The 22,051-nt window shown below is 46.9% G+C and overlaps 1 protein-coding gene across 1 annotated transcript; it reads right to left on the bottom strand.

Annotated features, from left to right (window-relative positions):
• Positions 1-669: 669 nt before the first annotated feature.
• On the bottom strand, positions 670-20,474 carry LOC116940887 (GTP-binding protein Rheb-like). The gene is made up of 8 exons (XM_032951219.2): positions 19,912-20,474; positions 14,683-14,754; positions 14,361-14,428; positions 12,589-12,671; positions 11,079-11,135; positions 9,944-9,991; positions 9,728-9,809; positions 670-7,422 (listed from the first exon to the last, which is right to left on the bottom strand). The coding sequence occupies exons 1-8, from the start codon at positions 20,105-20,107 to the stop codon at positions 7,330-7,332; spliced, it is 699 nt and encodes a 232-aa protein (XP_032807110.1). The 5' UTR covers positions 20,108-20,474; the 3' UTR covers positions 670-7,329.
• Positions 20,475-22,051: the final 1,577 nt, after the last annotated feature.

Consider the following 22,051-nt stretch of genomic DNA (forward strand, 5'->3'; position numbering starts at 1 on the left):
CTGTCAACACCACTGTGGACTGAGAAATAAAAAAAAAATACTAGACGACGTTTCGGGCAATGGCCCTTCGTCGTCACGCGCACAGGCCAGATACACAAATTGGATAACAGCTGGAGACTGAAATTTCACACCATGGGACTTTGAGAATAGAAATACAAATCTGCATATTTTTGGTAATTGGCATATTAAGTTACCTATTTAGTAGTTACCGAGTAACAGATAAACTAGAGCATGTTTGGCGAGTGTCGATACGCAATCCCCAGTATGTGTGCGTGTGTGTCTTCACAATTTTTGTGATGCACGTGCATGCAGTCGTCCCCAATCCACCAATGGATGAGTCTCCCCACGCCACGCCAGTTATGGGGATTTTGCAACCATACTTCACCACGTTGGTCAATGCGGTTTGTTAGGTGGGAGCAGGACCGATTCTGATATCGATGTTAGCCGTGGGTCTAACTCGGTGTGCCGGGTTCATGGGGCAGCGCGTTTACCACAACACCACGTCCTCCCACCACTCTATGCACGTGTGTATCGGCCGGGCGAGGTGCTGGCCACCCCACCCCCTTGTGTGCCTTTCCGGCCTTCATAGGTACTCGGCAATAGTACTTGTCGAGGCTATACGGGTGGTCTTTGTCTTTGTATGTATATAACAAAAACATGCCGCGACACTTTTATTTGTGACTACTTTATTTAGAGGTACAGTACAACAACATACAGCACACACATACACACCTCTTCCCCTTCACACGTGGAACAAAATTACAAAACGTAGCTGAACAGTATTTCAAGGATAATTCAAGACGGAATCGACAGGTAAACCACCCAAGTGGTGTGGTGAGCTCACACTCAGCACCAGGCTTACAAATTAAAATGTTGCGAGAGAAAAACAAAAACCCGCACACGGAACACAAAACATCGAGTAAACCCGTTCTCTGCATGAGATAAACAAGTATTTAAGGCGTTGCATTGTTAAGGACACAGTTTCAGTTAAAAGGCGTACGTATTGTTCGTGTTTAGTATGCGTGTGCAAGGTAAAGGCGCAGTCCAGCAAAGGTCCGCTCGTGCCGCTGCTGGCGGAAGGGCCTCCAATTAATTTCGGAAGCGAGAGTACCCACACTTTACCCACACCTCCCGATGCCCCATTTACTGGACGCTGCTTGACAACCAAAGGGTGGGGGAGAGGGGGTGAGGATAAAAAAAAGTCCACATTGTTTCAACTCCCGCGCCCGGAGATGGAATCGGCGACTGCTGGATTGCAACTCCAGTGGGCAGTTAACACAGTCAGGTTGTGCCGACATCGCAGTGATCTCAAACAACTTAACTATTTTACAGACTGTGCTTTTTTTGTTCAGAAGCGGGCATTTTTTCCAGAACCAGCCAGTCTACAGATGCGTGCGAGGTTAACAGCAGCGCGCCCTATTGCACACACAGCAGGTCCAACGGCACTGCTGCTATAGCGTTACGGTTCAAAAACGACAAGTTACAGCCACTTCACCATATCACACACCAGTGTTCGTCATCGCAAGGCCCGCGGGCCACTCGCGGCCCCAACACACGAATGTGACAGCAGCCCATTATCATCGTGCCGCTGCTGTCAAACCACAACGGTTTCAAATGTGACGGCCCTCGCACTGATGTCTTATCGGCGAAAGGGCCCCCACCGCCCCCTGAAAATGAGCGAAAAACACTGGCATACGCAAAACACACACACACACTTCAGTGCAACCGTTTTGACAACACGCTTTATTACTATCACATGTATATTATACCACATCCTCCCGATTATAAGACGCACCCGTTCCCCCTGTATTTTAAAAGGCAAAATTTGAGAGGTGGCCACACATCTTTAGAATACTGTTTGGCGTGTGCCCGTGATCAAGATTTGTTACGCCCTTCATGACATCGGGGTGGGGAGGGGGGGCGTTGCGGGCACGTCTTAATTTCCGGGGATTTTTATAATTCGGAGAATGTGGTATATATATAGCTTTAAAAAAAGATGGATGAAAATGATTTCATAAGAGACATTTCCAAATTACTACCTTCCCTTTGGGCGAGCTGTAACTTGCACCATTAGAAATTAATGAGTTTTAACCCGATATAGGATGCAGCCTTGAAACACTTGGGAGTATTCAAGCAAGAATGTTAATATACTGACAAAATATAACTTGTGAAACCATTATCACCATTAGCAGCCATGCCCGATCCACTGCTGGATGAAAGGATCAACATTTCTTACACATTATGTTACACGTGTGCCTCCGAAGACATCAATCATGCCATGTCGCTTGAATTCAAGGATGCAGCATACGTTCGGTTAACATACACGGCTTTGTCATATCGGTTTCACTAAATCCCTTGATCTTCACTCGTGACGAGAAAGCATTACGAGTGTTGATCAAGATTCACTTCGAAACCCTGGACAGAACGGACAGGTGCATTTCTTTGGCAGACCCTAGATTACACACACACACACACGTGCAGTTTTTTTCCTTCTTTCAAATTCATTTCACTATCGTCCACACACGACGCGAGAGACGGAGACACGAATGCGCGTTGGTAGCAAGAACCCTGCGCCAGCCCGAACACCGACGCGTCTAGTCTCTGCCACCACCCCCCACCTCAATTGTACGAGGGGGTTGGAGGACTCTGTAGGCTGGGTTATAGTGTTAGACCGCACGGATTCAAACAACACCAAGGCATAGCAGCCACGTGCGGTGTTGTCACAGGAAGTAGTGACACATTCACGTTTGGACGAAACGGCCAAAAAATATATAACGGGACGAGTCAGCGCCGGCGATGTACACTCGTTGGTGGTAAACGATGTCAACGATGGGTCACCTTGCCGGCGGGAATCATGACGACAAAACACGACATTCAGTAACCACGCGAGAATCGGACCCCCCCCCCCCGCCGCCAAAAAAACCCGAGACGACCAAATTTCACCAACGAAATGAGGAAGAGTGTGCGGACGTTCGGTCACGGATTACGCATCGGATCCAATTTTAATTCAATCGTTTTAGGGCACAGTGCGCCTTGCAAATAATTTCCCTCTTCCACACGTCACCGTGCAATCCGGTTTCATGCAAGTCGTTTTGGCAACAGTTTTGTGAAATACCCACGGCACTGGTTGCGAGACATGGACTGGTTTCAGTAAAATCAGTTGCACGATACCGGTTGCATTTCTGCGGCGTCTCACGATTTGAAGCGTTCTGCGAAACGAATTGAACTCTAAAATCGCAGTCAAATCCGCTACACTGGAATTCTTTTTTTTTTATAGGCGACTAATCACGCATACGTCTTTCACTCGAAATGCATACAAAAAATACGGTAACATAAAAACGTATCCCACAATAAACATTGCTTTAAAAGTAAAAGTAGACAGGCAACGTTTCGGGCAAAGGCCCTTCTTCATAGCACGTTGGCTAATATAAGGCGGCGTTAGACGAATGTTAAGTTGTATTGTTGTGCACTTGTGCCAGCAGTGTTAACTAATTTGGTCACACGAGTTGCGCTCGACTGGTTAACTTTTAAATTGGCTTACAATTTTAAAAGATTGAAGAGAAACTGATTTACCCTGTTGTTGGTTTTTTACAGTTTAGTCACATTGGTTGCACCTAAGGCGGTTTATTTCCATCGCGTAAACCAGGGTCCTACGAACCAAACCCGTCTCTCTCCACAGAAGACGTATCCTGGCGAACCTTCACGTTAAATCCTTTAAATACAAAACCAAAGACAGAAAAAATATATAAAATAAACCACATTTGTGCTTTGATAGGCTGCTTGTTTTTCCCCCTTTCTTCAATAGAATAAGGAAATAAGGCAAGTCCCTACCAAGGGTCGTCATCGACTAACAGTTAAATTCAAGCATTTATTGTCATACGAATTGCACTGCGTGCAGAGGCGCAACTATTCATCCAGGAAATGACAGCGGCCACTGGTGTCTGCGGGGAGGTCACGTCAGTTTCATGCACAACGCACAGGATAAAAAATATAACAGATTATTACGCGCACGACTAGGCCAAGGATCGATACCCAAGCGATGCATGGTTACGCCTCTCCTTGCGTTAGCGATTCCACGCAACACGTGACTTAGAGATGCCCTCTGGGGGCATATTTCAAGCACTAGAGGTACAAAAACTCACCTCTGTTATCCTCTGCTCCCTCATCTACGAGCGACCCTTATAACTTACCAGTGTCCCATGCACATGCTAACGGACACTCACTGCACAGTCCCATCGTGAAAATACTCTGGGTCTTTTGAGATATGCGTAAACCAAGTATTAATATTTTTTAGCTTTTTTTCACCATTTCTTTACGAAAAAAATGTGTACCTCTGCAAGGTTATTTATAATTTTAATACATAAAGCTCAACGTTCTCACATTACGTAAACCAATCCATGCAAATAATAACACCACACGTGTTTGCACAGATCAAATAATGTCAGATGGCCAAGAATGCATTTTTTTGTCTTAAGTCTTTTGTATTTCCCAGCCAATCAAAATGTGCATTATTAAAAAAAAAATTGTCACAGGTGACTTCGGGAGACCTTTAAGCCCCCGTTTAGTCCTGGACAAGTCAAGTCGGCAATCAGTCCTTCAAGTTGCGAACGGACATCATTATTCAAACAAACGGAGGTAACTAAGGCTACGCATTGTAACAAAAAACCAACGTTAAACTATTCTCAGACTACATTGTCAACCCTTCACAATTTGGCCCCCCAAACACAAACAAAAAAAATACACGCGCAAAAAAACGAACGCTAACTAATACGGCAAATACACGTAATAACATTCGGTGGCAAGCAGCAATTATTATAAGTCTCTGGGGTTCATGGTCCAACCCTCAAATCCACACAGGTTAAATCACATGCCTCCCCACCCACCTTGCCACTGTAAGGGCAAAGCCAATGCGCATGCTCCGCCAAACGTGGAAGGCCGCATTTTCCCCAAACCTCAGTCCTCACGGGCCACCACAAATCGCACCGTGTTCACTCCATTTCCCCTTCAAATTCAGCGCTGTACGCGCACCTGACGTTTACCAAACATGTTGCACGCGCGACCCCGGCATCGGTTCACCCCTACGGCAAGTGCCAATACCGGGGACTCGAGTGCGCGCGCGCACACACGCTGGACGGCGATGGCAAATTCCCATCGCGTCACGTGCGGCTTGTTTTGTAATCGCCAGGTGCGTGCAGTAGATGACTTCATCTGTGCTGAACCAAAGGACTGGTGCACACGCGAACGAGGCACGCCGTCGTGGTATCACGGGACAAAGTTTGTGAAAACCCTGCGAGGGGATGGGGGATGGCAAGGGAAAGTCAAAGTGATCCCTGCACCGTCCCATACTCAATACGTTGGGTCGCCAGGGGGAGGGGGGCATGTGGACTCTCCTGGTGTGGCCCTGCTGGGAAAGGTGACCACAGAGTCTTATTTACCTCGTTTCAGCTGCAGGGGAACAGCAACCCGAACTACCGTCTACAAGGGAGCGACCCGTACAGGCACCACCACCCAACGCAGGGCGGGGGGTTCTGAACGGTGGGGGGGGGGGGGGCGCGAGTCAAGGAGAAACGGTACTTCAACCGAAATGTAAACTTTCATTCTTCAAGGACGTGTCCATCGCCTTGTTCCTGAAGGGCCCACGTGACATGGGGATTTTATGACAAACTTTGCCACGCCGTTTGCTGTTGTTACAAACATGTAGTTGCCAAAACCATGGCAAAAAAAACTGACTGCTGTTCTCTTGCGGGGAAACTGGAAAAGCAAGTTCCAGTCCGTTTGCAGAGGATGCACTCGATTACGCAAGGGTGTGTTACTCTGTAGACTAATTATAGTGAATACACTCTAATTAACAAAGGGTGTTTTCATTGGCAAGACATAATTGCGACTTGGAACCTTTACTGTGCCACCACCAATCCAAGTTACCAGTGCCCCGTGCAAAACGGGCTGCAGGTGACAAATCGATGGCGACATTCGCACGAAAATGCATGGTGGCAATTGCTGAAAGACGGCTGTCCTTAAAGTGCCCGGCGTGTCATCACGGCCTTAAAGCAGTGACGCTTTGGGCACCAGTGGGAATGAATCCAGTACCTCCAAGGTGGCTGTAGGGATACACCATTTAAAAATAACCACAGCCTCTGTGAGCAATTTAAATCCACTTAAACTCAAGATTCAATCACATTGATTCAATTAGTCTGCTGAACAAGTTTTGAGAGGCAGCACTTGTGCCTGGAGAAATGAAATGTATTTTGACGTGAACCACAGAATTGATCAAGTAGCAGCGAGCGGTTGTTGTTGGACAGGGGTTGATATCCCGAAACATCCCCACCCAACAAGGTATTTCAGATGTAGCCAGGTTTCTCCTTGACTGGTTTTCCAAACAAACATTTTAAAAATAAAAATGAGGTCACAAGTTGTGGAGCTAAAGGCAGGCAGAGGGCTGGAGGCCGTTGGTGAGATGTCTTGCAAACAGGAGGCGGGCGGCAGGGGGTGCTAGATTAACCGTCTCTGCCCAATGATAACATCAGCTGTGCGAGACCAACTAGGACATCGCTGCCCATCCCTATGCAAGAGTCCTCACCAAGAGCCGTTCCACAGAGCCACCCTGAACGTTCATGGCAACAGACACGCTTGCTGCTGCTGCGCACGTGTAGAATAACACGCGAGTGTTGATCCAGCATCACGACTGGTAAATCAGCGGTTCGTCTTAGTGTACGCCGACATCCAGCACACACGCACACACCACACACTCGCGCGTGCACGCACACACGGACCAGTCGGCTGGTTTTGATTCAGTCTCACACACACACAGACCGCGTGTGCAGTTTTGACCTGCCATACGAGGTGACAATGGTCAAGGAACTTGTCTGCAAAACGCAATGCCTGTATAACAGTGTTCACTACGAGCAGTGAAAGTAGGCCTTCCACAGAGCAGCAGAGCCACCGGCTAAGCAATCCATGACTGATTAATGATCCTTGTAACGTGAAACTGGGGTGGCGTGAAACTGGGGTGGCGGGGGGGGGTAGAAGTGGGGGGGGGGGGAGACAAAAGGTGAGGATGGGGAAGTTCGCGATTGCCTCTGCAATTAAAGCGAAGCCAATTGTGATTGGACAGTCGTGAGCCTGTGGTCAAGTGGTGGTTGGAGTGTGCGGCCCGGTGGATGTGCGGCCGGGTGGATATGCGGCCAGGTGAATTGGCGGCCGGGTGGACGCGCAGGCCAGGCGGATGTGCAACCCGGCGGATGTACGACCGGGTGAATTGGCGGCCAGATGAATGGGCGGTCGGGTGGATGAACGGCCGGGCGGAGGGACGACGCGCAAACCTGCGCCTAACTACATCAGGCAGCAAGAGAACTTGGAGCGCATGCAGTTTTTGTCGATCCTCTCCATCTCCAGTACGATCTGGCGGAACACCTCCTGCACGGCCTGAAAACAAACGCACAGCACAACACAGGTTTCCCAGTTAATTCTCTGTTCCAGCCATGGCTAACATCAGTGGAAAATGATGCATCATCACCTGGTCCTGCCCAACCCCGCACAGCTCCCCCAGCCAACCGGAACTTCTCAGACCCTGCTTTGACCGTCCTGGCGAAGAATGGTCAAACAACTCCCCCCTCAAGCCACTCCATGTTAAACTGCGTAGGGAGACCATACAGCAGCAGATTGACAAAGGGACTGTGGATAAACCAAGTGTTCAGTTAAAATTGATTGGAAATATCAATACGATAGATAGGTGTGTATGCCCTTCACAAAAAATACCAGTATCGCGTTGTTTACATTGCCAGATAATTGCATTTAGGATGCGGTTAAACAAAGGGTAAACAAAGCCGAGGTGGGGAAAAAGCCACGTGATCAATATCAGCCAAATGCAGACAGCAAAACGAAAAGTGTTAAAAACTGCCAACACAAGACATCATTTGCGGCCACGCGAAAATGAATAAAACCCACACACGGGGGAAGCTTCCCAACATTTGGATTCGAGTTGTACCTCCCCTAGTTCTTCAGTAGAAAGATACCGATGCATAACAACTCGTGTTGACCATTACTGCCTCAGTGGTTAATGGTTATTAATCATTCTGCACACTGCTCGTCGAACCCAGGTGGGGTGTGTATAGGTTGGGGGGGGGGGGCACGCCTTGTGTGCGCACTCCATGTGCCCTCTTGCAAATGAGGGGAATGTTTACAAAGCTTATTTTGCTGGGAGCCCTTCCTCTCGACCCCCTGCAGAGCGTAAATTCCTGCATACTCCCTGCTGCTTAGTCAAGAAGTGTCCACACACGTCCCCCATCACCACACACATCCCCCCCCATTACGACATCCACCCCCTCCCCCCATCACGACATCGACCCCCTCCCCCCCATCACGACATCCACCCCTTCTCCCCCATCACGACATCGACCCCCCTCCCCCCCCCATCACGACATCCACCGCCGAGATTACATCGACCCCCTCCCCCCCATCACAACATCCACCCCTTCTCCCCCATCACGACATCCATCTTGACCATCCACCCCCTCCCACATAACCAGCCTCAGGAGACCAACACATAACCACAATCACCCCCCCCTCCCCCCCAAAAACGCAAAAACGGGGGACAAGACACTCCCCCCACCCACGCAAAACTGCCAGATGGATATCCCAACCAAGGGAAGAAACAGCTGTGTTTGTATGTTTGTATGTATGTATGTAGAACTTCTTTCACACTGCACGTAGCCAACTGTGCTTATCGAAGGTGTGGTTCACATCGTCTCTCTGGGGAGACTGCAAAAACAAAAATGTGGACTAGAGGGTGGTTTAACGACGAGTGTGGTGGTGGTGGTGGTGACCCTGGAGGGTCGTGGACATATGCCGAGAGCGTGGAGGAGTTTGGAGAATGCGGAGGCGTGGGAAGGGATGAGGACGTATGGGGGAGAAGGTAGAGTGAGTTGTAGGGGGGTGGTGGTGGGGGGAAGGGAGAGTTCTAGGGGGGTGCTGGTGGGGGGAAGGGAGAGTTGTAGGGGGGGTGCTGGTGGGGGGAAGGGAGAGTTGTAGGGGGGTGGTGTTGGGAAGGGAGAGTTGTAGGGGGGTGGTGGTGGGGGGAAGGGAGCGTTGTAGGGGGGTGGTGGTGGGGGGAAGGGAGAGTTGTAGGGGTGTGGTGGTGGGGGGAAGGGAGCGTTGTAGGGGGGTGGTGGTGGGGGGAAGGGAGAGTTGTAAGGGGAAGGGAGAGTTGTAGGGTGGTGGGGGGAAGGTAGAGTTGTAGGGGGGTGATAGTGGTAGTGGGGGGAAGGGAGAGTTGTAGGGGGGTGGTGGTGGTGGGGGGAAGGGAGAGTTGAAGGGGGGTGGTGGTGGGGGGAAGGGAGAGTTGTAGGGGGGTGGTGGTGGGGGGAAAGGAGAGTTGTAGGGGGGTGGTGGTGGGGGGAAGGGAGAGTTGTAGGAGGTGGTGGGGGGAAGGGAGAGTTGTAGGGGGGTGGTGGTGGGGGGAAGGGAGAGTTGTAGGGGGGTGGTGGTGGGAAGGGAGAGTTGTAGGGGGGTGGTGGTGGGGGGAAGGGAGCGTTGTAGGGGGGTGGTGGTGGAGGTAAGGGAGAGTTGTCGGGTGGTGGGGGGAAGGTAGAGTTGTAGGGGGGTGATGGTGGTGGTGGGAAGGGAGAGTTGTAGGGGGGTGGTGGTGGGGGGAAGGCAGAGTTGTAGGTGGGTGGTGGAGGCGGAGAGCGAGGTGCTGGAGGAGATGAAGGCAAGCGGTAGGTGAACAGACCTCATTCTCCTTGGCGGTGGACTCAATGAAAGCCGCATGCCAGGAGTTGGCCAGCTTCTTCCCTTCCTCGTAGCTTATCACTCTGTTGGCAGGAAGGTGACAAAACAGGCACGCCTCTGTAAAATCCACTCACGCCCGCAACAACATTTCCAGCAATGCGCACATTGTATCCATGAGCACCGAAGACAAACAAACACACACGAGGGTATTCCTCACCGGTCCATGCTCAAGTCTTTCTTATTCCCAACCAGGAGCATTGGAACGCTGTAAAACAATAAGACAGATGTGTAACTTGTGCAGAAAACAAAGCAAAGCATGACTCGTACAACTTTCCATCAGCATTTTCATCGAGCAATGCTTCCGTCAACGATCATCTTACGAGTAATACTGCACGCAAAAGGTGATTACACACGAATGTGAACACCGGATCAGTCCTCCCATCATACCCCTGATTGTCACGTGACATCACCATACCACATGTATAAGCAAACAATGGAAAAATCAATTCAATTGTCATAATGTCATCTTTTGCCATCTGTAAAAAAAATCACCTGTTGTGCGTAATATTATTACTAACCCGATTTGTTTCCACCCTGCACGCACTTTTCTCTCCGAGTTTCACGTATTTTAAGGAAAGCGTTGGGATGAGTTAACTCCTCTTCTTACGTGGTTGGCCATTAAAATGTTTATTTACGGCAAAACCTAAGTCACCCAAAACACGAGAGCTCGTGACAACAGCGAAATTCGAGGCTTGTTTTTACAAAACACGGTTCAATCAAACATCTCGTTGGGTGTGCTACCCGGTGACAGTTACAAGCAAGGGAACAGGCTGGGTGTCTCATCGCTGTGCATATATGGCTGTTGACCAAGAACATTTAGATTATTGTAATATGAAGACAACTATTTGACCAAGACAAATTGGGAGAGAAAAGCTAATTTGATGGCTCGATTAAAATAAAAATGCTGATAAGTTAGGTTAATCCTTTAATATCACGAAAAGATAACAGTTACCCTAAGGAGACAATTCACTAATAATTTGGAATCAAACAATATTTAGCAGTAATGCGGTTGAGAGTACAAAACAGATATTTAAACGCACCACTTAAGACAAAAAGTGGACGTGTTACATGAAGCATTGGCTACGTTAATCACAATTCTTAGAAGATATCAGCGGGCAGCATACCACCGAACTATGTGACCCACATCCTGTACCATCACCAAGTATTTGTGTGGGGATCAGTGGTGGGGGGGGGGGGTTAAGAGGGGAACCCTGTGATAATTCCCCATGCGTGACAGAGAGCACAGTGAGTGTGAGGGGAGGGGGGGGGACTGGCAATTTCGTACGACTTACCGCACTCTCCCAATAATGTCCTTCAGCTTGTCATGGATTGTTTGGATCACCTGAAAGCTGCGGGTAGAGGACAGAGTTGGCGTTACCTCGCGAGAGGTGCAACAAGTGTGGCATTCGCCGCATGACGACGATGATGAAACGGCTCCTGGAAACCCACTCTCGTGCGAAGGCGTGCGAGAGAGGGTTTGGAATAAACGGAGCGCACGCTGGGATCTTTACCAACGGTCACGCAGAGTCGACTTGTTAATTATTATTTTCTGTTCAAGGCACTATGAATTAAAAAAAAGAATGCCCTTCCTTCCGCGGGATCCCACAAGTGCTGGAAGTCACCGACTGACCCCAAAAGACGGCTTTTCTCATGGTTTCACCCCAAAATGTTTCATTTTAACCCTTCGATTTTATATCGGGTAGAATGGAATCCCTTAAAGTGAAGTGTACCTGGGGTAATGGACATTACTAATCGTTATTCACCACACTCGTTCCTTTAAACATATTGTACAATTTTAAAACTGCTCAGCTGATATGCGATAAACAAAAAATAAATATTAAATCGGCGAGACTTATTGTTTGCCCACTAGAATTATAAATCATGTAACTACATTTCCGTGCAAATTATTGCATGCCTACCAAACGCCTGACATCGTCTCAACGCAGCTGCATCTCAAGACGCTCATGACCAAAGCAAAATGGCCTTGGGCCGTAGAGGGGCAGCCATAACAACACGGATTATTTAATGTGCAAAATGTGTTTTCGTTCAAAGCAAGGTCACTCTGTCTGGTATCTTTCTTCCTATGTTTACCGGCATAGGATAGTGAGCAATGTGTTTGTAATCCCCTGCAAAGTTACACTATGAGCTCACAAGGCCACTTTTGTTTAGCTCCCTTACATTATACATTATAGTCACCACCCCTTTCCCCTGCCTACTCCCTTTACAATGTTTTGTGTTTATGTCCAGAGGTCTGAGCAAATAGGACCATTATCTTCAAACGTCTGTATGAGCTGCACCACAGTGTTTTGCTTAAGGAGATAAACAAACGGAAACCAACTATGTTAGATAAACCAAAGGAAACCAGACACTCAAACCACCAGTGACTCAAAATAGCGCCAATCGAAAAGGAGGATCGTACACTGGGCCTGTGCTAAAAACAAAGCCTTGTTTTTTTTTCTATATTAGGCTCAACAGGATCTTAATATTAAAAAAACAAGTTGTGAAATCTATTATGTATATTTTAGGCAAAATAGGGCCTTGGGTAAAATTAAATGTTGTGAAATGTTAGTTCTGGCCACAGTACAAGAACCAAACTAATAGCTTAACTCATTCCAACATTTTTCTTATAAAACATTGGCATCTCTTGACCAATACAGGGACCCATGTCCATAATTTAATATAGCCGCCCTTAGCAGTAATACTTCAAAATGAACCGGCCAAGCGGTAAAAGCCTGCCAAAAAAACACTGGCGACTCGTTGAGGATATCCTGGGTAAAATGAGGAAGTTTAATTTTAAATCACCTCCTGTTGGACGTGACAGAGTAGACCAGCACGTAGCCATGCACATCCAAGGAGTAGAACTGCTGGAACGGAGAGTACTCATCCTAGAGGCACGCGGGCAGGTACAGGCAGCACACGCACACAGACGTCAAGAACAGCAAGCTAGGGAAAAAAATCATGGCCACGCGATGATCGTAGGGAACGCATTCCCAACACGCGTTCAGCAGCATTTAGTTGGCAGCACGGAACCCCAGCGGGGCAAAAATGCGTTTGTGTATATTCAAAGTCATATTTTGTTCTAGTTGTGAGCTTCCCAGGTTTTGTGGAAGTCTTCAACCAATTTGGCCAGTGTTTTATGTATACGCCAAGTAACGTATTATAGCATCACAACATCATACAATAGGCTCGTTTATATTAAATCGTCGTCACGAGTTACCGTGCAATATTTTTTGTGGAGTCATTTGCCTGTGACCAACCCAATAAAAACGTAACCACGGGTCATTTGAAACAGGAATTGAAACCCAGGATTGCGGGAGTTGCTGACTCATCGCTCCTGGTGGTAAATCCCGAGCCGCCTGGCCACTCTCCCACCGACATTAACATAGCAAAGTATCCAGAACACGCTAAAAAATAATCATGCACTCCCACAGCAGATTGTGGGTGCGATATATTTGGAACCTGCACTGCGAGCGGACGGCCGTTGTCCATAACAAAACGAAAATATTTGATTTTACCAGAAAAGGCCCACTGAGCTATACAGCTCTTTTTCAGAAGAGACCTGGCCACAAATGATAGCCCAAATAAGTGGCTTATCTTGTGGAAATTAACATCAGCCAAATACTCTTAAAAATGAATGTTACTAAATGTGGAGGGAAAAACCAGAGGATCCGGAGAAAAAGCCACACGACCAACAGAAAATAAAAATTATTTAGTTTTCGACGCCGAAACAATCTAACCTGCTCCTTTCAGAAACGTTGCGATTTTATGAGGCTGAGACAACATGGACACCCTCCACCGAAGCCAAACACACCACAAGTTGTTTTTTTCCATTTCCCACATCGATCTGAGCAATAAAAACACGCGGCCACCGCTGTCCAAGTGTGCGTGCGCACCTGTACGCACGCAGGAGCATAAACACACAACTCTGGCCAATTTATTTTGTTTGCTAAACAACTGTCAACAGGAGCATTTCCTACTGTGAAATTTCAGTTGCCATAGTTCCAGCCCTCAACTGTACAGGTCAGCTGCGACTATTAACCTGCACACACGATCAGCGATGAGTGACGTCTACACCAATACTGGGGTCACTTTCACCAACCGCCACAGAACATCTTGGCGAAGAATGGCCAAACAACAACCCCCAAGACTTACCCAGCGCAGGACAGGCCTTTCATCCAGCAGAGGATTGATAAAGAGCAGACCATATTTTTTGTATTCCTTACTATTATTACGTTAACTAATAGGTTTTTTCCCCTTTTTTCTGGCAACAAAACTGATACCTTTTGCGAGGAATCATGTTAACATTAACCAAAAGCACATCTGGTCGAACACCATATGAGACTAGGCTCTAAGAAAAGCTGTCTCTGGTGTGGACCAATCAGTTTCAAGGACAATGCATAAATTATCAGAGTATTGTTTTTTTTGTTTGCATTTGACTGCAAGTATTGTGGTTAATGTTAACATAATTCCTTGCAAAAGGTGTCAGTTTTGTTGCCCCTAAAAAAAGGGGAAAAACCCTATTAGTATATTTTGGTACTGGCAAAGGAGGCCTCATGATATTATTACATTCTTACCTGGCCGGCTGTGTCAACCAGCTTCAGGTGGAATTCTTGTCCATCCACAGTCAGCATCTTGTTAAAGGCTGCACAGCACGCGGACAAACATGGAGATGAGCACATGCAAGATAAAGTTGCAGCAATATATATGCTGTACATAAGCACATATGAGCATCGGTATGATAAAGCAACACAATGGTGGGAGTGGGGGAAGGGAAACTTCCGATTCAAACACTCTGATATAACCACATATGGGGGCTTGTTCCAAAGCGCCATTGATTGTATCCAATTTCTGCTTTGATGCAGCAATGCAGGGGGGGATAAATAAAAACATACTTACTGTTTTCAATGGTTGGATCGTACGAGTTCAGAAACTCATCTTGGGCAAACTGGACAGTCAGAGAAGATTTCCCTGAAAAGACAATCGACAATATAACAAATTACGAAAAATCACTTTTGGCACTTGTAACACTTTGTCACCATTAATTTTCTCTTCCGAAGTGATTCACTAGCGGCACGGAAGTAAGCAGGAAGCAGTAAAACAGGCGATAAGTGTTGGCATATTGGACGAAGAAAAATTGTCCTCGTCTCTCTGGTTTGGGTCTCCCAAGTTTTGGGCAACCCAATTGTCCGATTTGGTCTATTTTAATTTAAAAGGGCAGATTGCTAATCACTCAACTTACACTACAGATTCATTCATTGAGGTACTCAGGTGCCCCCTCTCAACCCTGTTACAGGACAAAGGTAATGCATACACCCTTTCAGGCATGATTTTAACTCGAAGGCGTTTACCTGTCACCTCTTGTCCATTGTGTCTGTGTTGTCCTGCTTGAGTATGAATAATGCACTTAAGCAGTAAAACAAAGACGAGAAACTACGAATAATTGAATTTCCTGATTTCATCACAAACAAGCACAATAAAACTGTACAAGCATTTAAATGGAGTAAATGCAAATGATACCCCCCCCCCTACTGCCTCCACACAGGAACACAGGGGGGGGGGGTTGAGGATAATCCCATTTAGGGGGTACCCTTCATCAAGGAAAACAAAGGCCAAGCCTAAACCAGCCCCCTCGCTGGGCAAAGTGGCCCTGGAATTCATTTGAAATGCGCATACTTCTGGACAGACACCAACACTAGAATTCCCATAGGGAGACCTTGCCTCTGCATTCCAGAGCACTTATTTCACTTGTAAATGAGAAAGATATGCATCTGTTATCACAGACACATGTAAGGCTGTTTACTGAGTCAACATTGTTTTATTCCCCCCCCCCCCCCCCCCCCCCGCAACAAGTTACAGGAATTAAGATATTGCTGAAGTAGCAAAAAATAAACGCCCACGAACTGAGTGATTTCGCATTGACGCAATAAAACCGAGCCCTTCATTTTAAACATGATCATTGGGGATTAAGCAGTGGTTCTCCCACTGTTATGAACTCAAGAGACCTACTACTACCGACAACTATTTTTTTTATTTTACCAGATCAGGCCCACTGAGCTACATAGCTCTTTTTCCGAAGCGACCTGGCTGATTACGTGTAAATTTATAGCGGCCAAATCCTCTTAAACGTATGTTGATTCTAAATTTGGAGGGAACAATCGGAGGACCCAAAGAAAATCCACACGACCATGGGGAGAGAGAATGAAAACTCCAAATATACTCACGTCAGGGTTGGGATTGAACCCACAACCTCCTTCATATCAGGTGAGGGAGTTAACATCTCGCCACTGCGGCGCCGAGTGCAATTCCCAGCCATGGATAATATTTCATGAACCTAGAGTCCCCCTCTTAACCAATCCGCACTGGCCATGCTGATAAAAGTATATTCCTGTGTAGGAAGTTGTGGGATGTGCTGTTTGAACTCATGTCTCCTTACATCCCTTCGTTAAAAATAATGAGACCTAACAAGTACAAAACTGAGGCTAATTCATTGTCCATTTTTAACTCGAGGCTGAAGCCATTGTTCGAACTAACTTTTAGCGGCACAACTTATCAGCAAATTATTAGCCCGTGTATTATTTTAGTGGATTACAATCTCTTGTGTTTTTACAGTAACAATGGATTACAGTGGACTGGCAAAGTTCCTTGTGAGATCTTGATCCTGAGAGGCGTGCTGCGAGTAAATGCAGTGTTATTGTTGCTGCTACTACTGGTATTAATCATTCACATTTAGAAGAAATACTGATCACAGGTCAGTAGTTAGCCTTTGATGGGCTTTTGGGTGAGAAAAATAAACAAAAAACAATACGGTCTGCCCCAGGGCCACGTGTCGACCACACTGCGACCTTCAGCTAAGTCACGCCAAAAATGCACCGCGTCACTCCGTGGCCTGTGCCCCGATTACACGGCCTGACCCTGGGAAGAAAAGGCCCTGCCCCCAGCGGTTCACGACCCGGGAGGAGGCATTCTCAGGCCCTACCACGTGCTCCATAGTCTGTGGCCGAACCCGTGGCAACGTTCACATGCCTACGTGTTATGGGCTCACGGACATTGCAATATGGACAAAAAATGGGACAGTTTGGAATTTTTATGGGAAAACTAGGATGTACATCATGTGATTGCTTATAATTGTTCAAGGAATCTGGCTGTAATTATCAAAGGCTTCCATTTTTTTTGATGGATTTTAAACACGACTATAATTTGCCTCAAGTACTGCACATTATACTTTAGGGTTGTGACGGTTGTCCACTCCCGCTATCACTTACAGTGGCAATATGATGACTAGTCAAGGATCTGTTTTAATGTTGCATTGAAGAGCGGCCTCTACAGCTTAAAGGGTCACGGCCAAAATTCCACTCCATACAAAATGTACAAAAACAGTCCAACTGACCTTTGAGCGCCACGGAACTATAAAGTGAACGTCTATTCTGTACCTCGTGCGAAATGTCCATGGAACATGTTAAGGGACGCCACACAATCTGCATATGTACCAATGAATAAATAATAAAGGGACAGGAAGTCCTTTCTCTGTCTCCACTTAAACATAACATTGATTTTTTTTAGGCCATCACCTATGGGCCTATCCAGAACAATTTGCTGAAGCAGAAACACCAAGCCTCTTGACCAGTTTTTATCTTCGGGGGTTTCCTCGGCAGTCCGGTACTGGTAAAGGACTGCTCTAATTAAGGTTGCCAAATGTTATAGAAGGCTCTCTCCATCGATGCGATTGGGCAAGCATTTTCACAATTACGACTGTGCAAGGCCATGGGATATATATCATATGGAGTACTGCACAGTAATTTGAAAGCACATGTGTACTACACACACACACATCATCAGCCATGACCAATCAACTCCTGGAGGAAGACTTCCCAAAGGTCAAAGTCTAGACAGAAAATATATATGCTTACGTGTGCGAGAATATATATGTACGGGTGAAAATACACACATCTGCCGAAAATTCGTTTCACATTACCAAAGGCCAAACAAAGGACCAAAAGTGGGTGACGGGGGTGGTGATTGGGGTTATTCTGCCCACACACCCACCCATAGACCCCAACCATGCCTTGCTGTTTTTATTTCACGGACAAAGGCAAAGAAATGGGAGTAAAAAAAACGAGGGAAAACCAAAAACACTAACTGTGGGGCTGGGCACCGCCCAAAAGACATCCCCTGGAATTACGGTATATCTGTTACAGAGGGCCCACAGCTACGGCTGGTGATGGGAGGTGCTCATCAGCAAGTCGCTGGCTAACAATGAGTGCAGGGCGTTGTACCCAAACCCACCCCCATAAAAGACAAAGACGCGCATAAGCCACGTGGTGAACACGCTCCTAGTTGTTGTAGTCGTTACAACTTTCGGGGGAATTTGGAATCCTGAGATTAAAAACCCTGCTTTTACAGATTTTATGTTTTTATATTCACGGACAAAGCAATACCGCTGGCTATTAAGAGTAAAATTGGCACATTGGGCTGGGCTCGAATAAATACTCGGTAAATTTGAGGTCAAACTTTTTCTAAGAAGTAATCAAGCGCCAGCTTGTTTTTTTAAACAAACAGAAAACTGGGTTAAAGGGTAGCTCCAAGAATTTAAGTACCATTACCACCCCTAACCACTACTCCACTCCGTCACCGACTTCTACTTTGCTACAAAAGTATACAGCGCTTCTGCAATTAGGGTTATACATTTATGGACACTCCACAAAAATAATATTAACTTAGAAACCCCACTTATTTTAAAGCCCCTACACATCTCCCTCCGATGTAAATACCCTGACCACATATTTTAAGCGCTCAAAAAGGTAAACCTAGTCCAAAAAACCTGAAGATCTGGAGCCATCCCATTCACAATGTTATCACTTATGTATTGAGAAGGGGGGTAATTAGATTATCTAGAGAGCATCTTCTCGTGGCAAACTAGCCATGCTGGGATGAACACACTGACAACAGTGAAGCGACAAGGCGCACACACACTTGAGGTTCCGTTTAAATAAATTAAACTGCATATGCAGTTTATATAGGGACCCCTGGCGTTTATAACGATATAAACAAAGTGCTTATTAGGGAGCAAGCTGTCTTTATAACTTACCTTGGCAACATCACAGCGGAGCCACATGCGCTCCGTACGCACACCGCACATTAGCCCACATGGGAGTCCAAATGAAGCTTTGCCAAGTTGAACACAGTTGTATATATTGCAGTCACAACAGGCAAGTTCATATTCAGAAGTAAATGTAACAATATATTTTTTAAAACGTGCAGAGAGTATGTTAGATTATGTATGGTACTGTATTGTTAAGTGGGGAGCGGTAGTGTAGCGGTTAGCGCGCTGCGCTATGAATCCGGCGACCCGAGTTCGATTTCCGCTCACAGCCAACACCAGTGACGATTATCCAAACCGGTCCTGGGCCTCCCCTAGGTCGACTATGCCTTAAAACGAGTACCTGGTGCAACGTGTAAACATCGCCACTGGGGAGACAAAGGCGGCCGGTAAGTGGTGCTAGCCACGCACCCCCCTCGTGTGCTGGCCTTAATAGTTGCTTGCTCACAGCATTTGCCCCAACAGTCTGTTAAGGCGATTTTAGGTATTGTTAATTGATAACCTTCAAGCTGTTGGGTTTACTGACAAGGCCGTATCCGCAACAGAGGCACTCTTTCGCTGCGCTCTGCACGGTGAAGTCAAACACGTGCCATCGTCGGAGCGCACGCGAGCATCGCACCGATGATACTCGTGCCGAACACGCGAGTTGTTAACGAAACACGTGTGCATGTGCGATTAGGCGTATGTGCCATTACAGAAGTGTATACGGCATGCTATTACACGGCTCGCTTTGCTTATACACGGGCTGAACACGTCTATTCCGCACGTGTGCGCTATTACACACGTGTACGCTGAAATAGTACACAGTATACGTGCGGCGATTACTACACCGCCACCTTTATCCACTACCTCGAACGCGCGCGTGGCTGCGCCCGCCAAGCAACTCGCACTCCCATTAGCCGATGAACATAAACACGCGCACGTGCGCTTCGGTTTTTTTTGTATCGACACGCAGAGATATTCCAGAGCCGTGGATCTCGGCGTTCCAACTCTTACAGCTTCCCCGGCACACACCACCCCGTTCTTACCAACAGAGGGGAATCCCAGCACGGCGATCTTGCGGAACTTCGGCGGAATCGGAGGCTTCTCGTACTTCTTCTCTTCCTGCTTCTCCTCCTGCTGCTGCTGATTTCCTGGCTTTTGCTCCTTCTGTTTCTGGTCTAGCGGCATAGCCGCTGCACTGGAGCAGCAAGCCTGGGCCGCGGTTCCCGCAGTCGCGTCCATGATTGCGATGGATTTCAGTGTTTGTATTTTTTTTCAAAGAGATATAAATTAGGTGGTCGGAGCAGCAGCAGAACTGAAACGGGCAACGCGAGTTGACGACGGTTAACCCACGTGGGCTGGGAAAGGCAGCGAAAAAATGGGTGTCCCCGCCGGGCTTATCGCGGTTGCACGCTGCTCGCGCGATTGGAACAAGAAGAGACCGCCGGGGAGGGTAGAGGCGGATAAGGATAAGGAGGAGCGGGAAGAGGAGCTGCGTCTCAGGGCGCGGCGAGACGCGAGTGAAGAGCCCCGCGTGAGCTCGCCGCGAACATGGCCGCGGCACGCCGCGCTCCCCACCTCCACACGCGCCGCGACGCCTTTACGGCACAGCTTTGTGTACAAAACTGTCGTAAAGATAATTGGTCGGATACGGCGGCGGGGCGGGGGGGGGAGGTGTGTGAGAATTTTTTTTTTTAAAGACGTTTGTTTTTTTTTGTCGTACACATTCACGCGGTCCGTTATATATTTCGAATAATGCTTCGCGTGCCCATCGACGTTTAGATTTTTCGAGGGAAGTAAGTTAATTGTTTTTTGGTTAGGACGTTGCCGTAAAAATGTCTACGCTTTACGACATTCCGAGAATTCCTGCGACTGGAGCCCGCCCTGGGCGGTGACGTAATTTTCGCGCGGCGAAGTCGAGATTTATTTTGATCACGTGGCAGCCTCGATAGCCAATAGCCCATCGTCGTCTGTAGGCCGCGCCCATGCCCGTATATGGGTCGTGGCTGCATTGCGCGTCCGATTGGCTGCCGTGGATTTGAACTGATCCAACATTTTTCTTAGTTTTTTCGGTAAAGTCACGTTGAAGAGAAACAACAAAATAACAAAATATATATAAAACAATAAAACATTCTCACGACGTTTGAGTTATGGTCGAAACGTCGTGAGAATTTTTTATTGTTTTATATATATTTTGTTATTTTGTTGTTTCTCTTCAACGTGACTTTACCGAAAAAACTAAGAATATTAATTACTGCAGTCACGAAAGCTTTAAATCAAAATTTGATCCAACATTGTAAAATTATGTAGGGGGGGGAACAGCTGCATTGGTACATTCTGCCAAAGCAATTGCTTTCAAAATATTCCACTTGAATCGACAATGGTTTGCCCCAAAGGTGGGAGTGTAAATTATGGTGGGGGGGCAGCGGGCGGTCCCCGCCTGGGTGTGATCGATTCAAAACAAAATCTAATCAAGAATCTATAGACTTGATTCTCGAATCGCAATTTAAATATATCTATAGAGTTAACAACTGTATAGTATATTAATTTCACAATGCACAGTATGGACTCGCATCGAAATAATTATTTGTGTGTGCATTAAAAAAAACGTACACCGGAGACGTGACAGTGCTCGCAACATTTCGATTCCGATCATTAGCAATTTATAGATTATCGGAATCAACAACAATTTATTATAAACCCTTCATCTATCCACTGCTGGATGAAGGTCTCCCGAAGTCGTCGCCAATCCCTCGTGGTTTTGCGATGCCAGCGTCTGGCGCCTGAACACGACCAGATTTCACGTATTGTTGAACTTTTTTCTCACCGTACGTTTAACTCTTTAGATTATCGTGTTGCTGTTAATGTCCAAATGATGGCCATTTTGTGGCCAGGCTGCTTTTGAAATTTAAGTTAATACCTCAAGTGGGCTTTGTCTGGTAGGATTGGGGATGGTTTCGTTGTGTTGTTATGGGCGTTTGGGTGATTTGTTTATCTTTCTTGTACTTTGCACTCCTATCGTGTATCGTTGTAACGTTCTTATGCTAAAATAAGAGCTGTATAGCTCATCGGATTCCTCCAGTATGAATAAATATTCTTATTCAACCATGCTAATTGGAGGTTAGCGGTTCTAAAGAAATGAGTTTTCAACGTATCGCTAAATCTCTGTTGGTGGTGGCAAGTGCT

Source organism: Petromyzon marinus, chromosome 10, assembly GCF_048934315.1.
Source record: "Petromyzon marinus isolate PM22_M1 ecotype Great Lakes invasive population chromosome 10, UKy_Petmar_22M1.pri1.0, whole genome shotgun sequence".
NCBI classification, from domain to species: domain Eukaryota; kingdom Metazoa; phylum Chordata; class Hyperoartia; order Petromyzontiformes; family Petromyzontidae; genus Petromyzon; species Petromyzon marinus.